The sequence below is a fragment of the Lissotriton helveticus genome, chromosome 11 (genome assembly GCF_964261635.1).
Source record: "Lissotriton helveticus chromosome 11, aLisHel1.1, whole genome shotgun sequence".
Classification (NCBI taxonomy): Eukaryota; Metazoa; Chordata; class Amphibia; order Caudata; family Salamandridae; genus Lissotriton; species Lissotriton helveticus.
In genome coordinates this window covers 1,104,248,393-1,104,275,402 of record NC_136072.1, presented here as the reverse complement: position 1 = coordinate 1,104,275,402, position 27,010 = coordinate 1,104,248,393, and the positions used below count along the sequence as shown (strand labels likewise).

Genomic DNA, 27,010 nt, shown 5'->3' with positions numbered 1-27,010 from the left:
TTTCTAGCAGGACCCTGAGGGATAGAATGAAGAGCAGGCTTCAGGGCCTGGAGGACCGAAGGCTGAAGGCACAAGGTGGGTCTGGAGGGGCTTCCTCTGCCCATGCTGAGGCCTCTAGGGGGCTCCCCAGGGGCAGGAAGACCAGCAAGCGTCCCCATTCTCCGTCTGTGTCGATTGCACCGACTACGGCGTCGAGAGGGATGACTGCAGTCGGTTCCCCGTCTCCCCAGGGCTCTGGGTCGAAGCGACATCGACGTTCGGCGTCGAGGGAACTGAACAGACCGCCGTCGAGATCTCCGGGGACGATTTCGTCGTCGTCGTCGAGTAATCGACGTCGAGGCGACACCGCCGTTCGCCGTCGGCGAAGAGGAGGAGGTCATCGTCGAGGGGGAGGTCGTCGTCGACGGGCTCCTTGATGTCGAGGAGAAGATCGCCGTCGAGGCGAAGGAGATCGCCGTCGAGGCGAAGGAGGTCGCCGTCGAGGCGAAGGAGGTCGCCGTCAAAGCGAAGGAGGTCGCCGTCAAAGCGAAGGAGGTCGCCGTCAAAGCGAAGGCATTCGCCATCGAGGGAGAGACGGTCGCCGTCGAGGAGAAGACGCTCGTCGTCGAGGAGCCGACGCTCGCCAAGAAGGCGCGGAAGGAGTTCTGGCACCAGGAGTCAGTCTAGCAGGCGCCAGGTGCCTATGGGAGACTCGCCAACGTCCCAGCCTAGAAAGGAAGGCGGGTCACCGGGTTCGGCGTACTCAGTGGTGTATACCCCTTCTAGGCAGAAGTCGGTTACGCCCCCTCCTCCCTTGCTGAGGGGGCTTCCTCTGCGGGCTCCCACTCCGCCTCCGCTTCCACCACTCCACCACGTCCTCAACCTCTACCTCAACCTCAGCTGCCGGCAGACAAGCCGCCTCCGATTCCTCCGAGGTCGGTTTCACTGCCCCGATATCCGACTCCTCCAAAGGGGACCCCTCGTCCGAGGGCCCCAGCCAGGCCAAAGTCGCCCACCCCTGTGGAACCGGCGGATCGACCGAAGCCAAGGAGGTCGCGATCACGCTCCGGGCAGAGGGGGAGATCGAGGAGTCATCATAGATCCTCCACTAGGTCAAGACGGCGCCATAGGAGGCGCGGATCACGGTCCCGCACGGACTCTTCCAGGACCAGGACCTATTCACCGACGTTGTCGGAATCCCCGGGGACGAGAGTGTCTCCTGTGGACGACATCAGCACGTTCCAGGATGTTCTCCTGAGGGGCGCAGCAAAATTGGGAATCACGGTGACGGCTCCAACACCCACGACATCCGTGATTTTTGAGACGCTTCACAAGAAGCATTTGTCTCGCCCTTTACTACCGCTAGTACCAGGATTGGTAGAGGCCGCGGAGGAGCTGTTCCTTACGCCAGCAGTGACGAAGGCCGCTCCCTCCCGGCTCCTTAAAAAGTACAGGGCCCCAGATTCTGACCCGGCTTTTCTGCGGATGGATCCGATTCCGTATTCTGTTATAGTGACGGCGGCCAGGAAACAACATTCTACCTCCCCGTCTTCTATTGTACCTCCTGATAAGGAGAGCCGATGGATCGACTCAGCTGGCAGGAAGGCCTGTGGGAGGGCATCTATGGCCATGAAGGCGTCTAGCGATGCGGCTCTGCTAGGGCGGTATGATCGTGCCCTGTGGGAATCCCTCCAGCAGTTCACGGAACTCCTGCCACGAGAGAAGAAGGAGGATTTTCAGGAGATCGTGAATTAGGGGTTGCTGGTATCGAACCAGGTCATCAGCGCGGCTGCTGGTGTATCTTTTTTGGCGGCCCATGGGTACTGTCATGGGATCAACCAACAGCGCCATGCTTGGCTTAGGCTCACATCACTGAAGCCGGAGGCTCAGCAGCGGGTGGCCAATCTGCCCTTCTCGGGTGAAACCCTGTTCGGCAAGCATGCGGACGATGAGATGGCCCGCATGAAAGCGGAGGCCGAGACCCTGACGGCTGTTGGGTTGGAGAAGCCCAAAGAAAAGAAGGCCTACCGCCCGTTCCAGAGAAGGTTCGGGGCACAGGGCAGAGAGCGAGTGCAGGCTTCGGGACAGCAGCAGCAACAACAGCAGCAGTTCCGGAGGCCCTTCCAGAAGCTCCAGAAGGGTAGATGAGGCCAGCAGTTCTCTACAGCGAACAAAGGCCTAGCTGGGTCTCGACCCTGAGCGGTTACTTCCCCTACATCCATTACCCGCTCCGGTGGGGGGAAGCGTTCAATTTGTTCTGGCAATGGAGAAAAATTACTCAGGACAAGTGGGTGCTGAATATTGTTTGCAATGGATACAGTCTTCGGTTCACCAGCCCGCCTCCATCAATTCCACCGGTCAGCTCGCAGTTTCAGCTGCGCGAGCTCCAGGCGGAGGCCGATGTCCTTTTAAGGAAAAGGGTGATAGAAGACGTACCTCTGTCTCAAAGAGGAAGAGGTCTGTACTCCCGGTTCTTCCTGGTTCGCAAGAAGGACAAGAACGAGTTCAGGCCCATTCTGGATTTGCGACAAGCAAACAAGCGGATTCGCAGAGAGAAGTTTTGCATGCTGTCGTTGTGTCAGATTTATCCTCAGCTGCAACATGGAGACTGGCTATGTGCTATAGACCTACAGGATGCGTACTTCCATGTGCCCATTGCACACAAACACAGAAAGTTCCTGCGATTCCAAGTCGGCGCCAATCATTATCAGTACACAGTACTGCCATTCGGACTGAAGTCTGCGCCCAGAACATTCTCGAAGTGCATGGCAGTGGTAGCCGCACACCTAAGGAAGAACAAGGTGTTTGTCTACCTGTACCTGGACGATTGGTTGATCAAGGCCTCCTCCTTCTCGGAAGCTCAAGCGCACTTCCAGAAGACGTGCGTTCTCTTGAACAAGCTGGGGTTGCACATCAACATGTCCAAGTCGGTCCCGACTCCGGTGCAGTGCATACAGTACTTGGGAGCCTCCATCAACACGCTGTCAGCAAGCGTGTCTCCTTCGGAGGAGAGACGATTATCACTCCTTCGGAAGGCTCAGGCTCTTATGACCACTCCATCTACAACAGTGAGGACGGTGTCTTCTCTACTGGGGTCGATGGCCTCTTGTATCTTCCTCACGCCACACGCACGGCTGCACATGAGACCATTGCAGGAGTGCTTGGAGGATCAGTGGGGTCAGAGGAAAGGATCTTGGGACGACAAGATACGATTGTCTCTGCATGCTCTTCAGTCTCTGAAGTGGTGGTGTTCAGCGGAGAATCTCCTCAGAGGGGTTCCCTTCCACAAGGACATTCCCACGCAGACTATCGTGACGGATGCGTCTCTCCACGGCTGGGGGGCGCACTCCGGAGACTTACAGATTCAAGGGACGTGGTCCCCGATGGAGTCCACGTACCACATCAATTTCCTGGAACTCAGAGCTGTTCACTTGGCACTGAAGGCCTTTCATCCGTCCTTCCAGACCAACTCTCTGCTTGTGCAGACGGACAATACGACCACCATGTATTACCTCAACAAGCAGGGGGGCTCGAGATCGCACACTCTGTCGGAGGAGGCGCAGGCGATCTGGCACTTGCTCCTAGCCAGAGGACTGACGATAACAGCTACCCATCTTCCAGGTGTGCAGAATGTTCAGGCCGACGCACTGAGCAGACTGATTCAGGAAAACCACGAATGGGTCATAAACGACGAAGTACTAGGAGAAGTCTTTGCAAGGTGGGGGACTACACCGCCGAAAACAGCAAATGCTGAGGCTTTGCCTCCAGGTACTACCAGCAAGGGACGCTGGGGAATGCGTTATGGATCAACTGGTCGAACAGCTTTCTGTACGCTTTTCCACCCATTCCCCTGATTCCGACGGTGCTCATCAAGCAAGGCGCGGATGATCCTGATTGCCCAGGAATGGCCCAGACAGTGGTGGTTCACGGACCTGCTTCACCGGTCTCTCCTTCCTCACATACGGTTGCCGTGCAGGCCGGACCTTCTCACGAAGTTCGGGGGGCAGATGGTGCACCCCAACCTCTCGTCTTTGAGTTTGGCGGCATGGCTCCTGAGATAGTGCAGTATGGCCATTTGAATCTGCCTGAAGATTGCATGGACATACTGAAGGAGGCTATGCGACCTTCCACTAGGACTTTTTATGCTTACAAGTGGAAGAGGTTTTGCATCTGGTGCAAGTCCAAGAACTGACGTGTAAGGAGGATGTCATCCTTCCGTATCTTCTACATCTAGCGCAGTCTGGCTTTAATGTCCATTCCATTAAGGTTCATCTTGCTGCGCTGACTGCCTACAGGAAATGCCCTTCACAGACTTCCTTCTTTCAGATCCCTGTGATCAAAGATTTTTTGGAAGGCTTGAAGAAAGTGTTCCCTCCTGTCCGGCTTCCTTCGCCTTTGTGGGAATTGAATGTGGTGCTGTCCAGATTGATGAAGGAGCCTTTTGAACCAATTCATAAGGCGTCGTTGCAGCACCTGTCCTGGAAGGCGGCGTTCCTCGTGGCCATTACATCGGCCCACAGGGTGAGTGAGATTCAGTCGTTGTGTTGCCAAGAACCTTACACTGTATTTCATGCTGCTAAGGTTGTTATGCGTACTCACCCTAAATTTCTTCCAAAGGTTATATCTGATTTTCATGTTAACCAGACCATAACTTTACCTACGTTTTTTCAGAATCCTTCCTCTCCAGCGGAAAGGTCTCTGCATTCCCTGGGTGTTAGGAAGGTGTTGAAATTTTATCTGGATAAAACCAAGGATATTCGTATGTCAGACCAATTGTTTATCAATTATGGATCAGTCAGGACGGGTCTTGCTACCTCTAAACAGTCCATCTCGAGGTGGATTGTGTCCTGTATACAATTGTGTTACCTAAAAGCTAATACGACCTTAGGGGGGTAAACCTAAGGCTCATTCCACCAGGGGCAAAGCTGCCACGACTGCTTTGCTACGTAATGTTCCAATTGCAGAAATCTGCAAGGCGGCCACTTCGAAGTCGGTCAATACCTTTGCTAAGCATTACTGTCTGGACACTGATGCCAGGGCAGACGCTCAGGTTGGGCAGGCTTCGCTGCGAAATCTGTTCGCACAGTAGTGGTTATTTCATTTTTTCTCCACCGCCGCTTTGGTGTGGGGATGGGCTTGCCATTCTTTTCACTAGATTATGACTATACACAGAGATCCCCTACTACAGAAGGAGTCGTTTCTGTCCTGTAACTCCAGTACCAGGACAGAAACTACTCCTTTCTTAAAATGCTTTGTGATGGCACCCGATGTAAAACCATGCGTTGTAATGGATGTTGCAATATCAAAACTGTGTTGTAAATGTATGTGTTGTAACATCATACATTCTTCAGTTACAGACTTCATGACTTTTGCCTTTGCTGTCTCAGATCCAAGCATATATCAAAGTCATGTGATAAATGCTCCCTCATGCACCTGGAGTCTATCGGGGAACAGGAGCGAAGCTGTATGTTGCTAAACAAAACAAATGTGGCCTGTTGCGCTCCAAGTCTCGAGCCTACTCCCGATCTAAGTCTCAGTCCTAGTCCAGGTCGTTCTCTTTGGGTATGTCACAGCTCAAGCATAAGAGTTCTAAATTGGAGCCCTCCCTACCACAGGCAGAGATGGATCAGTCTGCCTCAAACACTCACCCTACTCTCTGTCGATGCATCCTGAATTTCCCCCGCCATTGTTGATTCCGCAGCTGATCGAGACCTTCAAAGAAGCTATGCTGCAGCTTATTTGGACTATACAGTGACCCTCTGGAGCTCCTTTGGGTCCCATGTGTCCATAGGTTGGCCCCTATTTAGACTTTAGACTTCTCCTGAGCAGCCTACCACAGCTCCGAATGACCCCACAGGATCAACATGGTTATACCTGCCTTTTTATTACTCCTCCTTTTTATCCTTTTTTCATTCCTACATCCTTGTCAAGGAGGTTATTTTCATGCCTACATCCTTGTCAAGGAGGTTATTTTCTTGGTGGGCAAAGGGGCAATAGCAAATGTTTTCAAGGCAGTGAGGGGCAAGAGATATTACTCCCAAGTACTTTTTGGTCTCCATTAAGACAAATCGATTTTGGATCTTTTGGTTCTTGAACGTCTTTCTTCAGCAAGACAAATACAAGTTGCTGACTCTGACCAAGGTTCTATATGCCCTAGATCCGGAGATTGGAATGTGTGCTTGTACTTGCATGTATCAACCAGCTGAAATCTTACCTTAAGCTGCTGCAGAGGATTCCCTTTATATGATTGTGGCTGATTTCAAGGACTTCGTGACATTGCAGAGTGTCTGGGACTTTCTGGATATATTGCAGATGTTTCAGGCTCATTCCTATGTTCCAGCCCAGTTCTGAGGCTTTTTGTCTTCTGGCCTCGTTCAACCTTTTGGTGCCTCGTGCCTTTAGCACGTGTGGTCCCCTATGAAACCTCCGCCTTCAGTGGCTCAGCACTAGAGATGTACTTTGCACTGCATCTGTGTATCGGACAAGTTAAACAAGGACCTACGTAGTGACTAAGGAATACCAACATGACTTGCAGCAAGATGTTTTCCTTACCCCTAATGGAGCTGATGGTGGTTACTGATTCATCACATCCTTTGGGGGGGGAATTTTCTTCACCTGTATGAGTCTGAGATCAAAGACCTCTGATCTTCAGCAGAGTGGTGGTACCATATCATTAATTAGAGTTACATATCACTTAGCCGACCTTCAAGGCCTTTCTGTCATCCATCAAAGGCCTTCCTGCTGTTTATCAAAGGCAAGCCTGTCCGGTTCATGATGGATAACTTAACTGCTATGTGGTACTGCGACAGCAGGGCAATGTGGGGTCTTGTGCAGTGCCAAAAAGCACCGTAGCTGTGGGGGTGGCTAGATCTTCAAGGATCTGTTTGGCAGGGAACTGTCTGGTGGACTTCTAAATGCCAGAGTGAAAGAGGCCAGCAGACATCATCTAGCCAACCATGAGGGGCAACTGCAGCAGAAGGTTGTTCAAGGTATGTTTGTCGTGTGGGGCCTGCCTTGGGTGCATCTGTTCCTTACTGCCGAGAACACTCCAGTCTCCTTTATGCATTTCCACCTCTACCGCTGCTTCCTTTGAAGAAGACCAGAAATGACCGGTCTCAGGTAATCCTGATTAGCCCCAGACTGAACTCAGAGGTTCTGGTTTTACGTGTGTAAATCTGCACTCATAGCCATCTTCCTCTTCAGAGGGATTTACTGCCACAGCAACATGGCTGAGTTTTTTTTCATCTGATCATCCACAGCCTACACCTCCATTCATGAGGATTTAACAGAACCAACTAAGTGGCTTGATCTGCCTTAGGAAGTTGTGAATGTCATCTTGGCTGCTCACTGTTATGAACGCAGAGCTTGGTTGTTGTTGGCATGGTTCGAAGACCATCTGGTCGATTCACAGCTGGCAAATCTCTCTGATGTACTAATGTTTGTTATGTTTTTGGCCTGCAAGTCCTTCCGATGGGCACAGTTACGTTTTTTTGTCATGCTTCCTGAGCGCTCTCCATTTACTTTTTCAATCCTCATTGTTTAAATCATGCATTATGTGTTGTTTGAAGGAGCTTACATATGTTGCCTTCTGCACCTTTTGTAATGCTAAAATGGTACCTTTACTTTCTTGATGTGCATGCCATTTGAGCCTGTACACAGCTATTCTTTGAGGTTGCTGGCGATTAAGACCGTCTTCCTTGTGATAATTTCCAAGCACCATGTCAGTGAGCTCCAGGCCTTGTGAGTGCAACCACTTTATTCCACCTTCCGCCCAGTCAGTTTGGTGCTTCAGACTAGTTCATCCTTTCTGCCGAAAGTGGTATAGCTTTTCGACATGGGACAGTCCATGACATTATCAACTTTCTTGTCTCCTCCATTTCCCTCTAAGGAGGAGTGCTTCATTGGCTGGATCCCAACAGAGCCCATATCTTTTAAATTGTGTGAAATAAGTAGCACCGGGTGGATCCCAACTTTTGACCAACTGTTCGAAGGATTCACTGGAGTTAAGGGAAGGGCAGTCTATAAATGAGCCATATAAAAATGGATCTCTCTCTCCATAACAAGCATTTGCAATGCAATAGGTCTCGCCTTTGCAAGAGTTTAAGTTATTGCATTGTAAATGACTATGCCTTTTATTTATCTTTTTTGATTAAAAAACATAAATAAAAGGCATTGTTATTTACAATGCCAACGGCTCAAACTCTTGTAAATGCGAGATCTATTTAATTTCAAAGAAGTGGCCACCATTGTCGTGGGCTACTAGATAAGTTAAAGCATGCACAGAGCGCTGAATGTTGCAGGAAAGCAGATCCTGCCTGCAGTAGGAGAAACTCATTAAGAAAATAGTGCTTTCAGACTAAATAAGTCATACTGTGTAGCAGAAGTAAAAGAGTCAGTCCTCATGGGAGATTACAAATAAAGACAAGGCGGTACTAAGGAGGTACTAACCAGCCTATTAACGAATGTGAAGCCAGCATTTACAAAACGACAATGACACAAGCCAATGAAAAATATGGGCAGAGCTTCAAATCTATACTCTAATACAGAATGCCTCGCAGCGCTGCCCAGGCTTGACCTAAAAAAAAAACTACAACCACGGGTAGAAAGGTAACAGAGGTGGGTCATATAAAACAGCATTTCTCTTATAAGTCGCATATATCACAGTGTGACCAGTCTCCTATCAAGTTGTCACAGCATTTGAGGTGAAAAGCAAGAGAGACAGAGATGGAGAAGATATTCTCTTCTGAATCCTTGTATGTGTAGGTTTCGAAAAGATAACATTATAAATGACAAAATGCCGCAATACGACCTTATACTGGGAGTTGCACAGTTATGTAGTCCAATTTACCCAGAACCTGCTTGACTGACTGCTGAAAAAACAACATCAAGAGTCATTAAGATGCTTTATATACGAGAAACCTCCTCTCAGGTTCATCTGTCTGGCTGCTTAACAAAATGCCATACTTGCTGAAGTATTCCGGATAACCGAACACATTCAGACACCATATCATCTCTAGGGACACTGCTGTAGAACAGACACTTTCAGGCACAGGTTGATGGCTATTGACGATTACCAGAAGTCATGGCGTGAACACAGATGCAAAGAAAAGAAAACAGGCAATGGGAGCAAGGGAATGAACCTCAGTGTAAAAACATACGCACCATGGCTGTGCCGGGCCGCCGCGCTGCCCGCGACGACCCGGAAGCGGTTGAGAAGCCGGCCAATGCCAGCGCGGCCCCAACCGGAAGTCCCGCCCCATCGCGCCGAGAGACAGAGAGAGCTGCCCGAGGAGCCACAAAGGCTCCGCATTGAGTCCCGGTCCCGAGATGGGGGACCGGGTGAAGAGCGGCCGGGCGCATGGGGAAGGCGGGGCTCTCATGTGGTGAGAGAGCCCCGCAAAGCGCTACCGCCACCCGGGAGAAGGAGCCGCCGCTGTGAACCGCCAGAACAGGTAAGTTGAGTGAGAGGAGGGGTGAGTGGGGGTGGGGTGTACGCGTGTGTGTGTGTCTGTTTGAGTGTGTTTGTGCGTGCGTCTGTCTGTCTGTGTGCGCGTGTGTATGTTTAAGGGGGGGTGCGTGTGTGTATATGCAGTGTGTGGATGCCTTTGTTTGTGCGCATGCGTGAGTGACGACGTGCGCGCTCACGAGGTACAATCTCCAGCAGGAGACGCTCGTGACAGTCTGCTGTCCACATTCCCCGGAATCCCTGGAAAGTGGCGACATAAGTAGTCTCCCTAGACAGCAAAAAGCTTCGCTTTTTGCTTTCGTCTAGGCGAGACCTAAAAATGTGCTATTCCTTGGGGCTCATTCTTCCAGCGTCATCTGTCAGGCCGCTAAATGGGCACCCGTTCACATCTTCCCAAGGCATTACTGCCTTGACTGTTACATCCAGCTGGATGACCATTTTGCCCGCTCGATCTGCAGAATTCCCTGGTGTGAAGCGTTAGGCCCGCCACCTTTTGGAACGTTCTGCTTTGGTATGTATTCAAAATGCATGGAATGTGCAGTTATAAGTATCCATCAGAAGAACAGGTTATTTACCTTCGGTCATGATCTAAATGATGGACACTTTAACTGCAGATTCCTCATGGCTCTCTCTTCCTCCCTGATCTCTGGTGTGGATTTCTTTGCTTTGATATAGTTCCATGTTAGTTTCTGCACTCACTCACTGTTTTGAATGTTATTATACTCTGCTTCTAAGGGTGCAGAAGAGTTCATATTTAAACTGACCTCATCATGCAGGGGTGGTGCCTCTGTATCAGTAGCAGCTGGCACGGATCGGGGGTGGCGGGGCAGGCATGGAGGCGGAGATGAAAAAAATAGAAAACATACCTCCGCGCATCTCTCTGCGTCGTCCCTGGTCTTCGTACCTCCACTCCAGCCAGAAATGGAAGCAGCCAGGCTCCCCTGACCAATCACAACGCTGCAGTGCAGCATTGTGATTGGGCTGAGCACCGTGGTTCAGTGCTCAGAGGAGGAATGGGGGCTGGACATGTTCTCCATGCAAGCTGTAATGCAGCCTGCAATGGAGAACATGCAAAGTGTGCATGACTGGCCGGCCTGAGAGGGCTGGTCAAACATTCATGCCCACTTTACAGAGTGCCTCCACTCCTTCCCTTGCTCTGAGAGCAGAGCAGCCCGCCCGCAAAAACGCAGGAACAAATAAAATGATAATAACGCCCAGTTATTATCATTTCGTTTTTCCTTCATTTCCACTGCTAAAAGCAGTGGAGTGACACTTCTCCGCCTTAGCGGAGAAGCTGCCACTGCTCTGTATGGTACCGGGCCATCACTTCTGGAGGTGGGACAATTCCATTGCTTAGTCCAACGGCACCACATACAGGTGCACAGGAGCAATTGCTGAAAAAGATCCATATCAAGTCTGGAACCTATAGGAGGGATTTTAAAGGTGACAATCTGTGGTTAGATAGTGTCCATCAGAATGAGTTACCAAGCTGAGAGTAGGCAGGATATTTATTATATCTTGCAACTCCAACACATGTATATAATAGCTTCAACTTCAATCTTTCCAGCCCTCTTTCACTTTTCCCTGCAGATTTGGTTCTGAATTATGTTACACATTAAATAACACAAATTCTTTATAGTAGTGGATACGTTGCTTTAGCACATGCTACCAGGGAATATGAAGTATAAACTATGTGTTGCAGTTTTAGAAACCAAGGGGGCCAATCTGACCTTTACTAATGCTTCTGTATCTATATTCTAGGCAGCTGATTTGCATAGTAATACTAATGGCGTTTTAAGAGAATTAAATGCATGCACCTTTAAACAGAAATCCAGCCATATTTTCCTGCAGATTTTAATTCAATCAATCCAGATTAGCACCAGTAGGATGTCTGAGCTGGGGTGGTGGAGTGAGCTAAAGGATGATGATGGATTAAACCCAGATCAGTTGACTGGGGGTGAGTGTTTGATTTGTTCAAGCACTCCGTCCATCATCCCCTTTGGTATCGCCTTCTTCGCCCTGAGTTGGCAGGGTATGCCCAGATGTGGTTCCCTTGCTCACTCTACCACTGGATTCAAGATAGCCTGGCTGATGAGGATTATGAATCCGAAACTGGTCCCAGGATGCTTGTTTCCGGTTCAGGGGAGACCTGACTTGGCAGTTCGGGCTAGACTGTTCCATGAGGCACAGGGTCAGACTGATTTGCATATGGCCATGTCTGAACTGGGGTGGTGGAGTGAGCTGAAGGATGATGATGGATTAAACCCAGATCAGTTGACTGGGGGTGAGTGTTGGATTTGCTCAAGCACTCCGTCCATCATCCCCTTTGGTATCGTTTATGTACTTGAGGCAAGCATCTTTACTTTTGCGGTTTGAGAAGTATTTTCAGAAGACAGGAGATGTTTTATCAAATGTGCTTATTCACAGTGATATCAAAGAGCACATATTGTCAGTAAGGCATACAATTGAGACTAGGAGACGAAAAACAGTTGTTTCCTGTTCTGATTCACGCATAACACTATTTACAGCAGTGACAGTGTGAGAAAGTGCCATCTTTCTTGCATGGTATGCCCCCACTTTTTGCTGATATGCTTTGACTGAGTGTGCCCTGTGCTCCTGCCAATCAGGTGCCCAGGGCCTGTGTTGCTTCCCTAAAACAGTGTTGAAACTAAAACCCAATTGGCATCTCTGGCTACATGTCAGCCCCTGGTAAATGGTACCCAAGGTGCCCAGGGCATTGTGATCAGAGAAGACCCCTAAGGGCTGCAGCACTTGTTGTGCCACCCTTAGGGGCCCTGCACCCTGACACGCACACACTGCCTTTGCAGGCTGAGTGTCCTGGTGCAGAACTAAACAAAAAGTCGACATGACAAACCTCCCTTTGTGCCATGCCCACAAACCCACTGCCCTGGCATACATCAGTCACCCCTCTAGCTGGGTTCCCTATGCCAGTGGTGTGGGCACAGGGGCATGAGCCCTGTGCCCCTACAGTACCCAGGGCCATTCCTGGGCACTGTAAGTGCAGTGATGCGACTAAGAGTATATGGTGCTGGGAGGTTGTCATTGCGATCTCCACAGCACCATAATGGCTACAGTGAATACTGACACGTTTGATATCAAACTTCTCAGCACATTAAACCCACACTGATGCCAGTGTGGGATTTAATGTAAAAAGTACTACAGAGGGCATCTTAGAGATGCCCCCTGAAACCTAACCTACAATCCACATCTTGTCTGAGAGGCTACCTAGGCTGCCACACAGCAGACATGTTGCAGGACCCCTGGGTAGAGAGCCATCCGCTGTCCTGGGCCTGCAACAATGCACGTCCTGGGCGAGGTGCTAGGTCTCCTCCCCCAGGATGGGCAGGGGAAGCTTCAAAGGCATGCCGCCTTTGTGAGCTTCTCCAGACCACTTGCTGTACTCAGCAACTGGCCCCCTCCAGTTCTGACCCCCACTCTGGCGGGAAACCCTCAGTGTGGAAAGGGGCTGTGCCAGCCTGTGCCAACTCCACCCCTCAGGTGGGAGAGGCGAGGTGAAGCACAACTCCGGGCTCCGGCCATCTTGAAGATGGGGAGCCCTGCCCAATTAGAGATAGGCTCCTGCCCCCCTCCCACAGGAGAGGAGCACTCACCCCAGGACAGGGACCTATTGGTCCCTGCCCCTGCCCTACCTGTAACGCCCCTGAATTTATTTTTTAGCGGCACCCTGAACCTTCCTTCCTCAGATCCCAATTCGAAAACAAGAAAGAAGATCAAGGAGTAGAAGACCCGCCATGCAGCTGCTAACAACAGGATGACACCAACTGACTTGGCCCCAGCCCTACAGGCCAGTTGATCTTTATTTATTTATTTATTTTTATTTTGATAGTTTTGTATAGCGCGAATAAAGACCCTTGCAGGTATCAGAGTGCTTTACAAGGTAATAAATGTGATTTGACAAGAATAAGAATACAATGACTTCAGCAAATACATTCCTGGTAAACGTTAGCTACTAGCACATATCAACAAGTATTTATAAGAAAGTTCTGGTGAATCTAGCTAAGAAGATCGCTTTCACTTTTTTGAAGAAAGCAGCGGATGGATTCAGTCTTGTTTCTGTGGGTAAGGCGTTCCAAATCCTGAGAGCCATTCCTGAGAAAGTACGGTTGTAAGTTTTTTCTTGGAGAAACGTTGTGGTTTAAGTAGAAGATTATCAGAACTCCTAGTTGTTCTACTACGACCCAATAGTACTAGTTTCTCCGCAAGGTATCTTGGTGTTTTTTTGGTGCAATGCCTTGTGAGTCATACAGGCGATTTTCAAATAGATTCTAGCCTCAAAAGGTAACCAGTTGAGGGCACGAAGGTCGGGGGAAATGTGGCAGTTTCTTCTGGAGCCAGTGATGAGTCTAGCAGCAGTATTGATTGCGGCTCTTAGCTGAGCGGTTGTTGATCTTGGAAGGCCGCAGAGAGCGACACTCCCATAATCCACTCTGACTTCCTGCTCCTGCTAAATCCTGGGGACTCCTGCGGACAGCAACCTTGAAAACCCCGGAGGACCTGCCTGCCTTGAACCTCTTAAAGACTGAGACTCCCATGAGCAGTGGTTCTGCTCAAACAGCAATTCCCCTGGTGCCAGCCAGGAACTGCAAATTCAGTACACTCTGCACCCGCCGAGCTCGGCCTGTGCCTGAGTGGACAAAGACCCTGAGGATTTCCCCCCGGCGATTCTGACCTGGAATCCAGTGCCCAAGGACCCTCCTCGATGACCCAGAAGACGTCTGAAGCCTCACAGCAAAGGTCCCCTCCAACTGCGACCAACAGAGGTTAAGATTTCCCGACGTCAAGACACCCCTGCACCTGGCGCCCCACGGCCCCCTGGGTCCAACTCTTGGGTGCCTACCCATCCTCCAAGATCCCAACTTACCTCTCGGAGTGTTGGTCGCTCCTGAAGAATCTCCGTCCCCGAGCCTGCAGCCTTTGTTCACTTTCCAAGATCTCCATTGAATAACATTGAGCGCCCAAGGCTCAATAGCACCCTGCACCCAGCCGCCTGAGAGCCCCTGGCAGTGCAACCTTGGTCCTAACCTACATCCCTATTTGCCCTGAGCAAGTGACCAGGAGCCCAGCTCCCACAGCCGCGTGGCCTGCTTGCCAGCAGCCACCAACCGAAGGCCCCCTGCCTCTCATTGGATAACATTGGGCCTAACTACCTCTGCACCCGGCTGCCCCTGTGCAGCTGAGGGTGTACCAACTGTACCTACCTGACCCTGGGAGACCCCTGAGTCTATGCCCAGAACTTTAACTCTGCTTGTCGTGTACTTACCCAAAAGCCGATAACTCACTTTTCTTCCATTGGCTAACATTGACTGGTTTCACTTGGAATTTTTTTTAAGTGTGGAGTTTTGAAACTTTTAAATATTCACCTAAAATCAACTGAACAACGAATTCCGATTTACTGACCTGTTATCAGGAGAGAACTCGGTGCTTCATCTTTTAGCTGAGCACTGACCCTGAAAAGTAATCCTAACCGTACTTACCAGTAACTTGAATTTCCTTCCGTAGGAATCCATTGGCTGGTTTTCACCAGAAAAGTTTCTATGTGTCGATTTTCAGAAACTACAAATATTCCTTAAAAATCGCCTGTATGACTTAAAGGCATTCTTTCAACTGTTTACAGGAGATGCACCAGTGTTGGATTCAGGATCCAACCCTGAGTAAGAAAAAGAATTCATAACACTACTTACCTGTTAAGTGAATTTTATCCCATAGGATAACATTGGTGATTCTATGTGAAAACGTTTCTGTCAACTTCTAAAATACAATAATATTCCTTAAAAATCACTACTGTAACCAAAACGCTTTTACTTAACTGTTTACAAGAAATGTCCCAGGACTGAATCTAGGATCCAGTCCTGTGGTTAGAAAAGGAATCTACAAAGTAATTAATTGCATTTAACTAGAAATTCCCATTGAGCTCAATGTTGTATTGTGTTTGAAATTGTGCTGCCTATTGCAACAACTGTAACTATTGTAATCAAAAAGTCTATTGCCTATTTGAAAAGTATTTACCTAAAGTAACTCTTTCTGAGAAAGTATATTTTGATACCTTGTTAGTTCTAAAAATAAAACAACTATATATTTTTATACAAAACAATTGACCTAGAGTTCAGTTTTTGATTGTGTGAGACCATTTGCTGGCTGTGTGTGTACAATAAATGCTTTACACTGTCCTCTGATACCGCCTTACTGCTCGACCAAGCTACCACTTTAGAGAGTAAGGTTATATCTAACTTTAGCCTCTGCCACACCGCTGGGGACTGTGGACTCTGTGCACACTGTACCTTACTTTGGTCCAGTATAAAAAGAGACACTTTCTTACAGACAATAAGCAATTAAATTCAGAAAAATCACAGATTGCATCACGTTTCCAAAAGCACTGCAGTAGCACTCTGACAACAAATGTAACATACACAGAGTAAATTCAACTATGGGGAAGAATAGTGTGGGGAAGGTGTCGGCGAGAGATTGCACATAGCATAAAGTCCAAATGTCCTAAAGCAGTGGTTCTTAACCTGTGGTCTGGGGTGGGCAACTTTCTAGAAAATTAAATTATATTAACAGATTATTAAAGTGTATATAAATAAAGGAGGGAAATGTAAAGATTAAACTTTTTAAATGTTTTGTAAACATGAAGGAATTTGAATTTGGAGGCTACACATTGTTAGCAGGACAATGAGTGACCTAAATAGAATTTAGAAATGCTTCAACCTTCCGATTAAAATTGCAGGGTTTTTTTCTGAATTAAATCAAATATTTCATCATTTGTGTGTCTGTTTGGTGAATGCTTGTTTCTGTATTTCTGTGTATTGTTTTGTGGTTCAAATCGCAAAGTCCCCAGTTTCCAGTGGGGGGATCCTCAGATCCCAATACTAAGTCAGTGGTGGTCCCCGGGTTCCATTAATGATTAAGTGGGGTTCCACAGAAGTGAAAAGGTTAAGAACCACTGTTGTACAATTTCTATCACCTTACTGAGATCTTCAGTGTCCCTCCTTTCTGAATTAATATTAAACTATGTTTCACAGCCAGAGTTCTTGTGCATTCCACTCAATGGACACTGTTGTTCTCTTCTTATCGCTGTGCTTTGGTCAGTCATCCTCTAGTTAGAGATCTTCCAGGATCTCTTGCCCTCTAATGAATGATTCATGAGTTTCTGCTAAGATTCCTCCACCATTCCCATGCATCCTTTATACAGTGATCAATCAGCTGAGGCCCTCCTCTTTTAGATAGATATGTGCCACCTTCTTGCACAGTCCATGCTGTCATATGACAGTGCTTCTTTTTGTGTGTCTGTCCCATACACGTGCTCCTGCTCAACACGTGCTCCTGCTCCCTCTCCCTCAACCTAGCAACCTAGATACTCTGCCCTGCACACAGAGATCTAACAGCTTCAATGAAGTCAGCAGATCAACTACGAGAAATATTGTTACGGAAAGTTAGTACCTTGCTCGTCCAGGCATAATGACAGGAGCAGCTATGAAGTTTAAAGGGGAATCCTTTGATTGCTTTCAAAACAAGCAAGTACTCAGGTGTTTCAGTGGAGGTTATCTCAGAGTTGCATATTTTTATGTTGGTTGAAAGATTTGTGATTTTGTGGCTGACGTGGTCTAATACATACATATGTATGATTCCACAACTGCTTAACGAGTATTGGATCCACATGAATGCCATATAACTCAGTTTTAGAAAGGCATAAGCTGGAATAACTATGGTTATGGTTTGTAAGAGAGATAGAGACCAGGATTTAAGTTTGCCACCCAGTCAGCATGCCAGCTTGTCGCTAGATCATTGACAAGCTGCTGAGGCTCTGCATCAGCTTGTTTCCTTTTCCTTGAGCTAATATGCAAGTTGATGACCAACCACTGCCTAAGCTGCCCACAGATGCACTGCCCCTCAGTAATTGAGCCCTGGAGACAAAGTAAATTTTTAAACTCACCACACCACAGTTTTATTGCAAACAAAGCAGATTCTGTTCTGATTTTGTCCCAGTGTCGATATGGACTCTGTCCAGAGAGTTGGGTGTTACAATCTGCACCTCTGTCTTCCAGCCCTGTGTACAAATTACTAGTTTCTGATAGAGATTTTAACCATAGATTCATCACCTTTTGAATACTTCCCTTGGCATCAGACTGGATCAGAGAAATCTTTAGTAGTACCCCCGTGCACCAGAGGATCGGTGTCGATGTCACTCAGTGATGCGTGCAGGCCTATATATGCGCCATCCATACATGCTGACATCAGTTCCTTTTTATCCATGCCAACAGACGCGGATCTGGAGCTAGCCCTTGTCTCATTGGGACACTTCTACTACAAAATTTCTACTCAAAAAAGTGTGCAAGGGAAATATGTCGCCCTGAAATCGACAGGGTTTAAACTCTGTGGGGAATTTCACAAACAAATGTCTGTGCTTTGCCTGGATTCAAAACACAATACAAAAGCCTGCAGTGATTCTGCATTGATGCACCCCAAGGCCAACCCGAGACCGGGAAGTAAAGCTCTTTGTGGTGAAGCACCACAAAACATAGAGCATGGAACAGTCGTGGTCTAAAAGTAGGTCCTGGTCCCGGTCCTACTCAATAGGCAGCTCCCGTGACGGGTCTTCTCGGGCAAATCAAAGGAGAAGAGCAAGAAGTTCAAGCAGATCTCTGTCCTGTCCCGTCACTTTCAATCTCCTAAATAGGTGTGAATGCATCATCGTGGCTCCAGCTCGCGCTTCTGAAGTCGCTCTATTTTGGAGTCGATACTGACCCTTGTTCAGCAGCAGCTGGAATTTCTCAGGCTGTCGGCAAGGCCACAGCAGGTGGAGAACATCCGCAAAGCCATGCTGAGGCTTTTTGGATGTTAGCGGGCCCCTCTTGTGTGCCTGCGGACCCCAAGAAGCAGAAAGTTCACCCTACTGAGCTTCCGCTGGTAGTTCCATCTTCGGTGCCAGTTGGGCTCTCTGGATCTGCTCAGAGTTCCTGACTGACTCCAGTACCAGTTCCCTCATAGGCACCACAACCACAGTGGGATGCAATCTGCCATCGACGCCAGACAGTAATGGTCAATCCATAGTGCTGTCTGGCACCAAGATGGTGGCACCCTGACAATAACTGAGGGTGTCCTCTTTATCTGAGCCTCAACCTCTTTACCACCCATTGAATTCTGACACAATGCCTCTACCTTCTGGAAGGGCTCATGTCCTTCATGAGTTATTTGTCACAGATTCCCATAATGGGAGTTCGATGCTGAGGATGAGGCTCCTAGTCTTACCTAGAGCACAATTGGTACAAGGACTTTCAAGATGCCAGTGGTCTGGATACCGCGCCAAAACTTGACTAGTTTCCCCCCACAGGGCCTGTCACAGAAGACCGCGCCTCCTTTGCTATAGTTATGTGCAGGGTGGTGGAGGTTTTTGGTCTTTAACTTCCAACTCAAGAAGTTAAGACCAGTGTTCTGATAGAGATGTTACATCCTGGCCAGTCAAGTTCTGAGCTCTTGCTCCCATTCTTCAATGAGGCTCTTATTGATACGCTCTTGGGTACCTGGACCAAACCCTACTCAGGTCCATCTGTGCATCGTCATATTTCCAGACACCATCGCTCTGCACCGGGCAACCCAGCTTTTCTCACCTAGCACCCCACTCCTGAGAGCCCTGTGATGAAGGCTTTGGCAGTACTCCCTCTGACAGGGATTGGAGAAGATAGAGACTTTTGGTAAGCAGGTTTTGTCCTCTACAAGTTTGGCCTTTCGTTCAGTGAATGCCAGCTGCCTCTTAAGCAGCTACTGTCATGCCTTGTGGTACGCCGTGACCCAAGTATTGTTCATGCTCTCAGAAGAAGTTTGAGCCATACTTTCCTAGACCATGTAAGATGGTTGTGATGTTGCTAAGTTCACCATATGCTGCAGACTGGATAGCACTGCTTCCCTCGACAGGGCTATTGGTACCTGTGTGGCTATTCGCAGTCACACCTGTATGCGGTCCATTGGCTTTTTGAGATTCATTTAGGCCTGTTTTATGGGCATGGAATTTAATGTTTCCTAATATTTTGGAGGATAAAGCAACTCAGCCCTGGAGCGCTTCAAAGATGGCAGGGCCACAGCGTGCTTCCTGGGCCTTTCTGCTCCTCCACGCCAGCCGCACCAGTAGTTTGCACCCCCCGTAGCTATGGTAGGTGCTTTCAATGTCACCAATAGCCGCAGCAGTTGTAACAGTCACCCCAGCCTTTTTGTGGCTGCAGTACCTACAGGATAGGGCAACAGGGACAGCAGGCAAACTAGTCTTCTGCCTCCCTCCCCTTCCAGCTGCTGGGCCCCCTAAGCCTCTTTAGTGTGGCACTTTCTGCCAGATTGACAGGTGATAACTTTGGACAAGTGGTTCCTGCAAATGTTCAGTGGGGTTACTCATTACCATTTCTCACCACACCTTCCACCATCCCCAGACCGGCTGATGGATGACCGTCCACATCTCTGCGATACAAAAGGGGATCATGGGAACAGTCCAGCCCGAACTGCCAAAGCCATGTCTTCCCTGGACCGGAAACACGCATCCTGGGACTGGTTTCTGGCATTTCAGCCGTCATCAGCCAGGCTAGCTTGAATCCAGTGGCAAAGTGAGCAAGGGACTCACGTCAGAGCGTACCCTGCCAACTTAGGGCGCACAAAGCGATACAAAAGGGGATGATGGATGGAGCGTTTGAGCAAATGAAACACTCACCCACAGTCAACTGATCTGGGTTTAATCCATCACCATTCTTTATCTCACTCTGCCACCCCAGTTCAGACATGGCCATATGCAAATCAGTCTGACCCTGTGCCTCATGGGAACAGTCCAGCCCGAACTGCCAAAGCCATGTCTTCCCTGGACTGGAAACAAGCATTCTGGGACCGGTTTCTGGCATTTCAGCCGTCATCAGCCAGGCTAGCTTGAATCCAGTGGCAAGGTGAGCAAGGGACTCACGTCTGAGCATATCCTGCCAACTTAGGGCGAACAAAGCGATACAAAAGGGGATGATGGACGGAGCGTTTGAGCAAATTAAACACTCACCCCCAGTCAACTGACCTGGGTTCAATCCATCACCATTCTTTAGCTTACTCTGCCACCCAGGGCGAACAAAGCGATACAAAAGGGGATGATGGACGGAGTGTTTGAGCAAATCAGACACTCACCCCCAGTCAACTGATCTGGGTTTAATCCATGACCATTCTTTAGCTCACTCTGCCACCCCAGTTCAGACAAAAGGCTCTTGAGGGCGTGTAAAGCCAGCTGGTTTACCATATGCAAATCAGTCTGACCCTGTGCCTCATGGGAACAGTCCAGCCCGAACTGCCAAAGCCATGTCTTCCCTGGACCGGAAACAAGCATCCTGGGACCGGTTTCTGGCATTTCAGCCGTCATCAGATAGGCTAGCTTGAATCCAGTGGCAAAGTGAGCAAGGGACTCACGTCTGAGCATACCCTGCCAACTTAGGGCGAACAAAGCAAAACAAAAGGGGATGATGGACGGAGCGTTTGAGCAAATCAAACACTCACCCCCAGTCAACTGATCTGGGTTTAATCCATCACCATTCTTTAGCTCACTCTGCCACCCCAGTTCAGACATGGCCATATGCAAATCAGTCTGACCCTGTGCCTCATGGGAACAGTCCAGCCCGAACTGCCAAAGCCATGTCTTCCCTGGACCGGAAACAAGCATCCTGGGACCGGTTTCTGGCATTTCAGCCGTCATCAGCCAGGCTAGCTTGAATACAGTGGCAAAGTGAGCAAGGGACTCACGTCTGAGCATACCCTGCCAACTTAGGGCGAACAAAGCGATACAAAAGGGGATGATGGACGGAGCGTTTGAGCAAATCAAACACTCACCCCAGTCAACTGATCTGCAGCTGAAAAGGCAGTCTCTTTTGGCCAAAGGATCAAAGAGAGGGTGGCGGCACAAGACGTTTGTTGTAATTGGTATTCCCACTACTTCTTGCAGACCCCGTCCTAGTTTAGACCTTTGCCCTCTCAAATGAGGAATTCAAGATGCTCACCCTGGCCCACGTTTTGGCTGCCCTCAACCCTGCAGACTGGATGGTAGCGCTGGACCTGCTGATCTCTTATTTCCTCATTACCTGCAGTTCTCGGTATGCCATGAGCATTTTAAGTTCGCTGTCCTCCCTTTTGGTCTAAGCAGCCCCCCTCAGCTGTTCAAGAAAGTGATTGTGGTGATAGTAGCACATCTTTGGAGGTCGGGAATTCCAGTTTTCCCCTACCTTGACAACTGGTTGGGTTTCAAAAATGCTCCTCTTAATCTGAGCCTTTCTGGCAGTGCCGTTTGGTGCATATCCCCCAGAGAGGAGAGTCCAACACATTGGGGCCATTAACCTGATGTTTCAACCTCTATCCTAGATCTCAGGAAAGATGATTCCTAGGCTGCTGGGACTAGTGGCCTCCTTCATTCTGCTGGTCAAGCAAGCCAGATGGTCAGATATAGTCTCTACTAGAAAGAGCATTACCAAAGTAAGTAGCTTGTTAATTTGGTATTGTTGTCTGAGGGCATTGCATTGATGTACCTATAAACCATAGTTTTCTGCCCAGGTTCTAAAATTCATTCACCACTGTGTTCCAATAGATTACCTTCTTCTGCCAGGGACCTTTAGTTTGGTTATTTTCCTGGGGTTCGTCGTCCAATTTGATTCAATAGATTATCATTGTTGAGCAGTGTCCTAGTGTGTCCATGTAGTTGTTGGCTAGGATGTACTACCGACTATGAAACAGTATCCTACAGTTTTCTGTTCTTTATTCGGTTACGTGCCAGAGTCTCCCAACGTCTGGCAAGGTGCTTTTATCACATGCTCAAACATTACCTGTTCACCCTGATAGATGAGGGCCAAACCAAGGGATGTGCAGGCTGGAAAGGTGGTATAGGCACTGCACACTTACAACTAAGAGATGTAGAGAAGTCCTTGCAAGCTTCCCGATGGAAACACTTAACATTTTACAGGTTGAATATGTCAGTATTATGGGATCCATTGCAATCCAGCCAGTTTGAAAGAGCTGCACCTTGTCAATTGTGTTTTGGGGACTTATACGGGCACTGATGGCTCTAGGGTAGGTTGTGAACATATAGAATATTGCAGTCACAGTAAACGAATGGGAAAATTAGAGAGCAGAGGAAGGAGCATAGAAAGCATATTGGATGTTGTAATAACCCTTTCAAGTGGAAAGAAGGAACCTCTCTTTGACCTTCTGGAGCATCCAAAGAATCTTGATGCATAAGGCATGTCACAGGGCTAATGTACTCCTCGCGGCCTAGCTAGTCTCATGTCAAAGCATATGGAGACCCTACCCTCTGCACAGCGGTTTTAAGATAGTTTACGAGAAAAAATGCTCAATATGCTGGTCCCATCTAAGCTTCTCTTTCTCATCTTAGCCTCCAGTTCCAAAGTTGAAATGGACAGCAGTACACAGCCTGCCAATACCCAGCAGAGCAAAGCAGACAACCCCCGTGCCAAGACCCGGATCCCACCAAACATGCCAAAGCTCTTCATCCCCTCGGCTGTCACCAAATTCCCACCAGAGATTACGGTCACACCTCCAACGCCGACTCTGCTGTCACCCAAGGGAAGCATTTCAGAAGAAACAAAGCAGAAATTGAAGGTAAGGAACTAGAAGCAGGTACTCACAGTGTCATTAACAAAGAATTGCATGTATATTGAAGGAATGAGAGCAGGGTGTGACCAAAGGCTTTGACGAAGGGTCTTTTCTGAAGGGCTGACATCAGGGACTTTTACTGAAGGGTTGACCAGAGGGGTTGTTAACAAAGAATTGACTGCCTCGATTGTTACTAAAGGGATGACTGCAGGGGTTATTAACAAAGGGCTTACTGCAAAGATTGCTACCAAAGGACTGGCTGTAGAGATTGTTAGCAAAGAGCTGACTGCAGGTGTTATTAACAAATGACTGACAGCAAGGGTTCTTACTTAGGGCTGATCACAGGCGTTGTTACCAAAGGTTTGACTGCAGAGATTGTTTACAAAGGACAGACCGCAGCGGTTGTTAACAAAGGGCTGACTGCACAGGTTGTTACCAAAGGTCTGACTTGCAGGGATTGTTAACAAAAGGACTGACCGCAGAGGTTGTTAACAAGGAGCTCACTGCAGGGGTTATTAACAAATGGCTGACCGCAAGGGTTCTTACTAAAGGGCTTACCACAGGAGTTGCTACCAAAGGACTGACTGCAGAGATTGTTAACAAAGGAATGACCGCTGGGGTTGTTACCAGAGAACTGACCGCAGGGGTTGTTTACAAAGGACTGACTGCAGCAGTTGTTACCAAACATCTGACTTGCAGGGATTGTTAACAAAAGGATGACCACAGGGGGTTTTAACAAAGATCTGACTGTATGGATTGTTGACAAAGGGCTGACCAAAGAGGTTGTTACCAAAGGTATGACTGCAGGGATTGTTAACATAGGACTGACCGCAGGGGTTGTTAACAAAGGTATGACTGCAGGGATTGTTTACAAAGGGTTGGCTGCAGGGGTTGTTAACAAAGGGCTGACTGCAGGGGTTGTTAACAAAGGAATGACTGCACAGAGTAACATTTAGGATCCTTTATTGAGAGATTGGAAATATAGATTGAGTGACTGACAGCGATTCTACCATGTAAGGTCTCTTGGTATGGATACTGAAGGGCTTTAGTGATAATGTATCACCAAAACACTTAGTGCTGGGGTCCTCATTTAAGGACTGAATTCAATGGCTGTTACTGAATGAAAGACTGCAGGGCATTTTGTTGACTGCATGGGATGCTACTAAAGGCCTGGGAACAGGTGTTATTGGAGAATAGGAGGTGTTGCTGAAGTGCCAGGTGAACGGGCTGTTAATGAATTGCTGGGTGCAGGATGTGTTGTTGCAGTACTGAGTGCAGGGTATGTTGCTGGGGTGCAGGTGTGTTGCTGAAGTGCTGGGTGAAGGTGTGTTGCTGAAGTGCTGGGTGCAGAGTGTGTTGCTGAAGTGCTGGGTGTAGGGGGTGTTGCTGAAAAGCTGGGTGCAGGTGTGTTGCTGGGTGCAGGGGATCTTGCTGAAGAGCTGAGGCGCAGGTGTGTTGCTGGGTGCAGGGAATCTTGCTGAAGAGCTGGGCACAGATGTGTTGCTGAAGTGCAAGGGGTTTTGCTGCTGTGCAGGGGTTGTTGCTGAAGTGCTGGGTGCAGGGGTTGTTGCTGAATTGCTGGGTGCAGGGGTTGTTGCTGAAGTGCTGGGTGCAGGGGTTGATGCTGAAGTGCTGGGTGCAGGGGTTGTTTCTGAAAGGCTGAATGCAGAGGGTGTTACTGAAACCCTGTATAACTCGTTGTTGGAAATCACTGTAACTTGTTCTTCTTTCTCTCTGTAGTCTGTGATTCTATCTTCACAGTCGGCAGCAAATGTGAAGAAGGAAAGTCTCTGTCAGCCCGCGCTGGAGATCCTTGAGACCTCAAGCCAGGAGTCGTCACTGGAGAGCGATACCGATGAGGATGACGACTACATGGACATTTGAAACCAACTCTTGGGGAGTCCTCGTCCCTACTGCTCACCATAGAACCTTCTTCATCACTGCCGATCCTCATCAGCTATGGCAGCATCCGCCCCTCCTCCGGCACAGTGTGTCCTCCATCTCCTGTCGTTTTCTCTGTTTGACTGCCTGCAGTATTGCCTTTATCGCATAGACACTGCCTCCTGGTGTGCCTGTGATGAAGATGGATCTGTACCAATGCCAGAGGCCGCTGACCATTGCTCTGTCTGTAATTCCGAACTGTCTGTGGTCTACACAATAATCCTCATAGAACACAAGTGGCTGTGCCACCTTACTTTTTATTTCTATTGTTTGCATGATCCAGCTTTCAGTGTAGCCAACAAGAGGGTTAGGCACCCTCCTTTACCTTCTTCACTGTCTACTTCTCTTATGTGTTTTAGCCTTTCATCAGTGCTGTGCAGTCTCTGTGCATTGCGCTTGCACCTGTTGTCCCTGTACCCGGATTTGTTTTTCTGTTGTTGCTCATAGAGGGCGGAGAGTCAGTAGGACGTGTTGGACTAGATGCTTGGAATGGGGGACCTCTGCCAGTGCCTGGTTATTATGCTTAATGGTGGGTCTAGTACGCCGGCTTACATCCATATTTTCAGCTCACTGCGAGGCCACTGATGTTGAATATGGCCCTTAACACCCCTGTAAATGCTGTAAAGCAACTAGAAACTGGCATGGTGTTAAGTTTCTCTGCTGATTCAAAGTGCAATACAGATATTACATTTGATTGGCTGTAGTTTCTGTCTATAACTACAGAGCTGGTTGAATCGGAGTCCTTGTTTTATTGATTGCAGTCTGTTCCTCAGATGTAAGTTGGGAGTCTAAGAGATATTTTAGTACAGGTTGAAGATTTGAGGTCACACATGAGCTGTTTACTTTGGGAGTGCAGTTTCTGTACTGCATGATTTCTTGCAACAGAGGGGCCAAGTGCATATTCTCTGTTCTCGTTCATGCTAAATTGTGGATCATGGATGCCTTTATATGGCAGATTGAGGGAGACTACCACTAGATGGGCTTAAAGGCAGGTTCCCGCTTGCAACTTTCTCCCACTGCAGAGAGGAGTTCATGCCAGTAGCTCTTATGGACTTAACACAAAAGAAAAGGCAGCGTTTTATTTAGGGGTTTGACCTGCCAGCAACAGATTATGACTCCCACTTCCAAACAGAGGTATTTTAGTCTTTGAGGTGGCGCCTTGCTTTATGGTTGGTTTGGTCAATGAAACTCCCTGCAGTTTGATTTTGCGTCAGTTTTCTTGCAGACCCGAGAGTCAAGAGTTTATTTATATGAAGTGTAACGGAATTGAGGGGAATCCGCCTGTTCATTTTTTTTACCAAATGTTTACTTTGTAAAATATTGTATGCAAATATTTCAAGATAAAAAAAGAAAACTAAAAAAGAAGGTGTGTGTGGGGTTCCATTTGCAGGAGCTGCAATGGCAAAGTCCCACAGCTTCATAACAAAAGCTTATTTTCTAATAAAGTGGAAACAGACTTGAATTATTTTTGTGTGTAGAATAAGATTTTTCTTTCCTTTGAGGCTTCCCTGATTTAGGATAGGCTGGGTGTGCTGGTAAAGAAGAGACCCATTATTGAAAATGACAAGTTGGAAGCATGTGAGCTGTAGATCGCATGTTTAAGCATAGATCGCAATCTAGTGTTGGGTCCAGATGTTTGCACTTTGTTTTTCTTCAAAGAAGTCTTCCTAGTCACGAGGTAGGTGACTCCTTACGGTGATAGTGCGCATGGTCATCGACTCCATCTTCAGATTGTTTTTTTCCGCCATCAAGTTCGGATGTGACGCGCTACGCTTTGGTTCGACGCCGATCCTTTGGTTCCCCTCGGCACGTACAACATTCACCCTCGACGGTATTGTTTCCGAGCGCGTTCCCCTTTCTTTGCGGATCGTGTTATTGCTTAAAAACTCATTTCGATCGGAGAGCTCGTGGTAGGCCGTCAGGCCTAGCCCCCCGGTTCGACTCGCAGTCGATGGAACAAACTCCCTGTGAGTTCTG

General features: G+C 48.3%; 1 protein-coding gene across 8 annotated transcripts in view; it reads left to right on the top strand.

The window, feature by feature from the left end:
- CABIN1 (calcineurin binding protein 1) overlaps window positions 1–26,495 on the top strand; it is a 1,271,888-nt gene extending 1,245,393 nt beyond the window's left edge. For all 8 annotated transcript variants that reach the window (XM_078667788.1, XM_078667793.1, XM_078667787.1 and 5 more), the window contains 2 exons: window positions 22,872–23,098; window positions 24,833–26,495. In XM_078667788.1, the coding sequence (XP_078523914.1) occupies window positions 22,872–23,098; window positions 24,833–24,976 (371 nt within the window). In that variant the 3' untranslated portion in view covers window positions 24,977–26,495. The remainder of the gene's footprint in view (window positions 1–22,871; window positions 23,099–24,832) is intronic.
- Window positions 26,496–27,010: the final 515 nt, after the last annotated feature.